The 6931-nt window shown below is 36.3% G+C and overlaps 2 protein-coding genes across 2 annotated transcripts; both read right to left on the bottom strand.

Annotated features, from left to right (window-relative positions):
* Positions 1 to 1004: 1004 nt before the first annotated feature.
* Positions 1005 to 2633, bottom strand: LOC125262997 (rhodopsin-like). The gene has a single exon (XM_048181831.1). It carries the CDS (start codon positions 2531 to 2533, stop codon positions 1556 to 1558), a length of 978 nt encoding a protein of 325 aa, XP_048037788.1. The 5' UTR covers positions 2534 to 2633; the 3' UTR covers positions 1005 to 1555.
* A 2822-nt stretch (positions 2634 to 5455) lies between these two features.
* On the bottom strand, positions 5456 to 6931 carry LOC125262996 (alpha-1A adrenergic receptor-like). Its single transcript, XM_048181830.1, has one exon. The coding sequence runs from the start codon at positions 6749 to 6751 to the stop codon at positions 5747 to 5749; it is 1005 nt and encodes a 334-aa protein (XP_048037787.1). The 5' UTR covers positions 6752 to 6931; the 3' UTR covers positions 5456 to 5746.

The following is a 6931-nucleotide window of genomic DNA, read 5'->3' as shown; positions in this document are numbered from 1 at the left end:
AATTAATTTCTTTAAATTCTTCTCAAAAAAATAAAAATAAAAATTCTTACTGACCCCAAACTTTTGAACGGTAGTGTATAATGCTACAGAAGCTTTGTATTTCAGATAAATGCTGTTCTTTTGAACTTTCTATTCATCAAGGAATCCTGAAAAAAAAAAGTACACAACTGTTTTCAACATTGAAAATAATCATAAATGTTTATTGAGCAGCAAATCAGCATATTAGAATGATTTCTGAAGGATCATGTGACACTGAAGACTGGAGTAACGATGCTGAAAATTCAGCTTTGATCACAGGAATAAATTACTTTGTCAAATATATTCAAATAGAAAACAGTTATTTTAAATTGTAATAATATTTCACAATATTACTGTTTTTTACTGTATTTTTAATTAAATAAATGTAGCCTTGGTGAGCAGGTGAAACTTCTTTTAAAAACATTAAAAATCTTAGTGGTTCCAAACTTTTGGACTGTACTGTATATATATATATATAATATATATATATGAGAGAGAGAAAATTGTTATAAATGAATACATTTCAACATACAAATTGTTTAAAATATATATAATATGCACACACAATTGAAGATAGCAAATTATAAATGGTGTCTGTATGTGTCTGTATATATATATATTTTAAACAATTTGTATGTTGAAATGTATTAATTTTTAACAATTTTCTCTCTCATATATATATATATATGTACACGCTATATTGACATTTGTAATTTGCAAATTACACACACACACACACACACACACACACATATATATATATATATATATATATATATATATATATATATATATAAATATAAATGTATCTTTTATTATTCTTTGTTTTTGTAAACAGATCTTTATGCTGATATCACAGCAAATATTTAACATGACAAGAATTGCATTCATATGCAGAAAAGTGGCATAACGAACATAATTACAGTAATTGCTGGCAGCAATTACCAAAGCACAGGAGGGACAATCATTTTCAGTTTTTGCTTTGGTGGTGGAAAAACGATACACCAGTTATTTATTCCTTCTTTCGCTACATTTCACACGTACATTTCATCCAAAACAAATGCATGTTGTGTACAAACTAATTTCTCAAACTTTGTGTGCATGCTTTTGCCATTAATCTTTAAAGCGAGATGCTACAGTTTTTTCATGCACTGGTCAATTTTTAAGGCTGTTTGGCTTTTCATATCATGTTTATTCATACTAGTGGAAAGAAAACATCCAAAATACACTTATTTTATTGCACTTTTATTTATTTGCGTCTGTAGATTTCATATGCAATACATTTCTTTAAAGAGTTTTTTCTCCACTTCAGCAGCACTTACAAACACCAAAACTTACAGATTTATTCCTGCCTATATTCTGAAGGTTTTTACTGAGGGGATTATTCATATTGTATAATTTACCTGATTTATATAACATTTTATTCCATATTGAAACACATTTCAGAAAACTTGTAATGCTAAAAAAGTATGATGATAAATTTTGATTCTGTTCACCTTGCCTTTTTGATGTTGCACAGAATATTTCACCCCAGTCCTTACCAGCATGAGCAGTTGAGTTTCTTCACCCCATGCAGGTAGACGTATGGAACAAAACAGGTGTAAGACGCTCCTATAAAATTGGTCAGCTTCACAGCCAGGATGGAGTTTCTGAAGCTGCTGTAGATGCGGAGCACGAGGTGAGTGAACCAGCAGATGATGAAGATCGTGGCCACCGCCACCACGCTTTTAGCCGCCCGCACCTGGTTGCCAGAGGACGGATTGGATCTGACCTGCGTCTTCTGTTGTTGAGGATTGATGGTGTTATTCACGACTTTAGACTTAGTGGCTGCTGCTTTTGTTCCTGAGTTATTTGCTTCTGTAGGTGCATGATTTGCTCCTTTGGAGTGACCCATGATTCGTTTCTGGCTCTGCAGCAGCGTTAAGACGATCTGCACACTGGCGTAAGTGATCCCAACAAGTGGAACGACATTAGCCAGAATAAGATACAGCGCATCAAATGTCCTTTTCTCTGCAGGTGTTGGGAAATGTTCTTCACAAACTTCTAAAGTCTCGTTCCCATCATGTTCTGCAATAAAAAAGTGGGGAACGCTGAACATCAACGCCACAATCCAGCTCCCAGCGAGCAATATGACGACGAGTCGCAGGTTGTCCATCTGCACCGGAGCTCCTCCACGTCTGATGGAACCCACTAGTTTCTGGTGCCAATACATGCTGATGAACATGGTGGAGAAGATGCTGCTGGTCTCCGAGAGATCAGACGAAAACTGGAGCACGCCACAGTAATTTTTGCCCATGAACCAGCTGTTCACAAACTGTGCCAAAGTGTCCGGCAGATCCACCAGACAGTTTGTGATGAGATTGGACACGGCCAGGTTAATGAAGAGAATGTCATTGGGCCGCAGTTGAGATCTGGATTTGGGAAGAGAGCGCAAACCCAGCCAGAAGTTGCCTGTAATGCCAGTCAAGCAGAAGAACGCTCGTATAGATGATTCAATCCAGTCTTGAACCTCCATCTCAAGAGAGAGAGTCGGTTTGGGAAAGACTCTGCATTTGCAGATCCAGTGGTTAACGGTGAACTTTATATGGTATGAAGTTCTTGTCTGTGGTCACGTGTCACTAAAATCTCCTCCCACTATGCTGAGCATTAATTACACATCATGGAATAAACACAGAACTCAAACTGGGTGTATTTTTATGCACACAGTAAAAGCATTAGATATGGCATGTTGCAAGTCTGTAATGTTGTTTACAAAAACCCTTGTTGATTATGTAATGCATGTTACTTGTAATGTGTTACTTTACTCTTTACATCAAAAAACTAATCTGATCACGAAATTTACATTTCTTATTTGTTACTATACTTGTTACATCAAAAAGTAATCTGATCACGTAATGCACATTTCTTGTAATGCATTACTTTACTTATATCAAAAAGTAATCTAATCATGTAATGCATGCTACTTGTAATGCGTTACTTTACTCTTTACATCAAAAAGGCAATCTGATCACGTAATGCATGTTTCTTGTAATTCGTTACTATACTTGTTACATCACAAAGTAATCGGATAACATAATCCACATTTCTTGTATTGCGTTACTTTACTTATATCAAAAAGTAATCTAATCATGTAATGCATGCTACTTGTAATGCGTTACTTTACTCTTTACATCAAAAACTAATCTTATCATGTAATGCACTTTACTTGTAATGCGTTACTCAACTCTTCATCAAAAAGTAATCTGATCATGTAATGCACTTTACCTGTAATGCGTTACTTAACTCTTTACATCAAAAAGGCAATCTGATCACATAATGCATGTTTCTTGTAATTCGTTACTATACTTGTTACATCACAAAGTAATCGGATAACATAATCCACATTTCTTGTATTGCGTTACTTTACTCTTTACATCAAAAACTAATCTTATCATGTAATGCACTTTACTTGTAATGCGTTACTCAACTCTTTTCATCAAAAAGTAATCTGATCATGTAATGCACATTTCTTGTAATGCATTACTTTACTTGTTAAATCAAAAAGTAATCGGATCCCATAATGCACATTTCTTGTAATGCATTACTTTACTTGTCATATCAATAAGTAATCTGATTACGTAATGCACATTACTTGTAATGCATTACTTTACTTGTTACATCAAAAAGTAATCTGATCATGTAATGCATGTTTCTTGTAATTCGTTACTATACTTGTTAAATCAAAAAGTAATCTGATCACGTAATGCACATTTCTTGTAATGCATTACTTTACTTGTTAAATCAAAAAGTAATCGGATCCCATAATGCACATTTCTTGTAATGCATTACTTTACTTGTTAAATCAAAAAGTAATCGGATCCCATAATGCACATTTCTTGTAATGTGTTACTTTACTTGTCATATCAAAAAGTAATCTGATTACGTAATGCATGTTTCTTGTAATGTGTTACTTGTCATATCAAAAATTAATCTGATTACGTAATGCACGTTTCTTGTAATTCGTTACTATACTTGTTACATCACAAAGTAATCGGATAACATAATGCACATTTCTTGTATTGCGTTACTTTTTACATCAAAAAGTAATCTGATCGCGTAATGCATGTTTCTTGTAATGCGTTACTTTACTTGTCATATCAAAAAGTAATCTGATTACGTAATGCACATTTCTTGTAATGTGTTACTTTACTCGTTACATAAAAAGGCAATCTGATTACGTAATGCACGTTTCTTGTAATGCGTTACTTTACTCGTTACATAAAAAGGCAATCTGATCATGTAATGCATGTTTCTTGTAATGCGTTACTTTACTTGTTAAATCAAAAAGTAATCTGATTACGTAATGCACATTTCTTGTAATGCGTTACTTTACTCGTTACATAAAAAGGCAATCTGATTACGTAATGCACATTTCTTGTAATGCGTTACTTTACTCGTTACATAAAAAGGCAATCTGATTACGTAATGCACGTTTCTTGTAATGCGTTACTTTACTTGTCATATCAAAAAGGCAATCTGATCATGTAATGCATGTTTCTTGTAATTCGTTACTAGTTAAATCAAAAAGTAATGTGATCATGTAATGCACATTACTTGTAATGTGTTACTTTACTCGTTACATCAAAAAGTAATTGATTATGTAACACTGCTTGGTTTGAAAGTGACTTTGATGTGCTTCATACATACATTACGCCTATTTTGCTAACACTTTAAAGGCGAAATTTAGTGGGGGAAAAGGTCCATTGTCTATTGTCAATAGTGTAGAGAAGCATGAAGCACAGCTCACACAGAAGTCACTTTCGAACCAAGCAGCTTTCTGTTGGTAAATGCGACAAATCTGTGTAACGGGTTGCTAAATGTGCCAGGGGAAATCTTTCGTCCTCGCTCGAAATTCCAAATTGCGTGGTTTCCTATTGAAATGACTGGATTTCTCTCACCGAACAAACGGACCGCACCTTAATGCTGTTTTGTTTTAAGGTCCAGTGCACTTCATCATCTTGGCTGACACAAGGAGTTCTGTGCTTATTTGACGGCAAAAAAATAACACGACAATAATTGCGCTTATAAGCATGTTTTTAATTCGTCAATGGCTTAACAAACATAATTGCAGTGACGTCTGGCTGTAATTATCAAAGCACAAGAGAACAATCATTTTCAATTTCTTTCCTTTGGTGGTGCACAAGATATTTCACAGTCTTAGTGCAATTCACAAATTCATTCTAACAAAATCTTTCATATCTGCATGTTTAAAGCATTTGTACAATGCCTCAGAATTATTAAACATTTTGCTTTCATTTTTAAAGGCAAAGCACTAGTCAATTTTGAGATGTTTGGCTATTTTGTTTCCACAACTTGTCTTCTTTCAGAATAATGGAAAGAAAACATATCAAATGCACATTTAAGTGTTTATTTTATTGCACTTTATCTATTTGCATATGTGGTTTTCAATTTCAGTACATATCTTTAAAGGCCGTGAGTTTTTTCTTTACTTCAGTAGCACTTACAAACTTTACATTTTTATTTCCACCTTGTTTATATAACATTTTATTCCTAAAAAATAGTGAAAATATATATATTTTATTCTGTCTGTTGACAGCATTTTCTATAAGTCAAGTTGAAATCTATTAGTCAAAATTTCGTGTTGCTTTAAGACTAAATGTTCTTTTGGTGACTGTGCATGCAACGATGCTTTCCCACAATGCACAGCTTGTAATAACCACACCATTCCTTACCAGCACGGGCAGTTGAGTTTCTTCACCCCATGCAGGTAGACGTATGGGACGAAACACACGTAAGATGCTCCTATAAAATTGGTCAACTTCACAGCCAGGATGGAGTTTCTGAAGCTGCTGTAGATGCGGAGCACGAGGTGAGTGAACCAGCAGAAGATGAAGATCGTGGCCACCGCCACCACGCTTTTGGCCGCCCGCACATGGTTGCCGGAGGACGGATTGGATCTGACCTGCGTCTTCTGAGGTGCTGGTTGATGAGTAGAGATTTTATTGGAGATTGGAGATCTTTCTGAGGACGCTTCCATGCTGCGTTCTGCGGTTCCTTCCAGTCTTTGCGCTACAGATGAAGGTGGTGGATTTGTTCCACTGGAGCGATCCTTGATTCGTTTTTGACTCCGGAGTAGCGTTATGACAATCTGAATGGTTGCATAAGTTATCCCAACGATTGGAACAACGTTAGCCAGAGTGAGGTACATTCCGTCAAACGTCTGCTTGGCTGCAGGTGATGGGAAAAGTTCTTCACAAACTTCCAAACTCTCGTTCCCATCATGCTCTGCTATAAAAATGTGTGGAAGGCTGAACGCAGTCGCTACGGTCCAGCTCCCACCAAGCAATATGGCGACAAGCCGCAGGTTGTCCATCTGCACCGGAGCTCCTCCACGTCTGGTGGAACCCACTAGTTTCTGGTGCCAGTACATGCTGATGAACATGGTGGAGAAGATGCTGCTGGTCTCGGAGATTTCATGAGAAAACTGAGTCACGCCACAGTATTCTTTACTCTTAAGCCAGGTTTTCACAAAGTGTGCCATTGTTTCCGGCAGATCCACCAGACAGTTTGTGATCAGATTTGATACGGCCAAGTTGATGAAGAGGATGTCGCCGGTGCGTAGTTGAGATCTGGATTTGGGCAGAGAGCGTAAACCCAGCAAACCGTTCCCTATAATACCGGTTAAGCAGAAAGAAGCTCTCATAGATAATTCAATCCAGTCTTGAGCCTCCATCTCAGAGAGCAGCAGGTCTCTTGTGGGAGTGAAGAGCTCAGTGAACAATTCAGCTGGTTCGAGACTAAGTTTATAAGGTGTGATTGGCTGACGTCATCCAGAACACAATGACGTCATCAAGAATATATTATCAGTGTTGTCATGGTCACACTGTAACTTAATAGTCATGCAACAAACCAA

The sequence above is a fragment of the Megalobrama amblycephala genome, linkage group LG2 (genome assembly GCF_018812025.1).
Source record: "Megalobrama amblycephala isolate DHTTF-2021 linkage group LG2, ASM1881202v1, whole genome shotgun sequence".
In the NCBI taxonomy this organism is placed as follows: domain Eukaryota; kingdom Metazoa; phylum Chordata; class Actinopteri; order Cypriniformes; family Xenocyprididae; genus Megalobrama; species Megalobrama amblycephala.
Note: the sequence above shows the minus strand (reverse complement) of the source record. Positions and strands in the feature narration are given on the sequence as shown.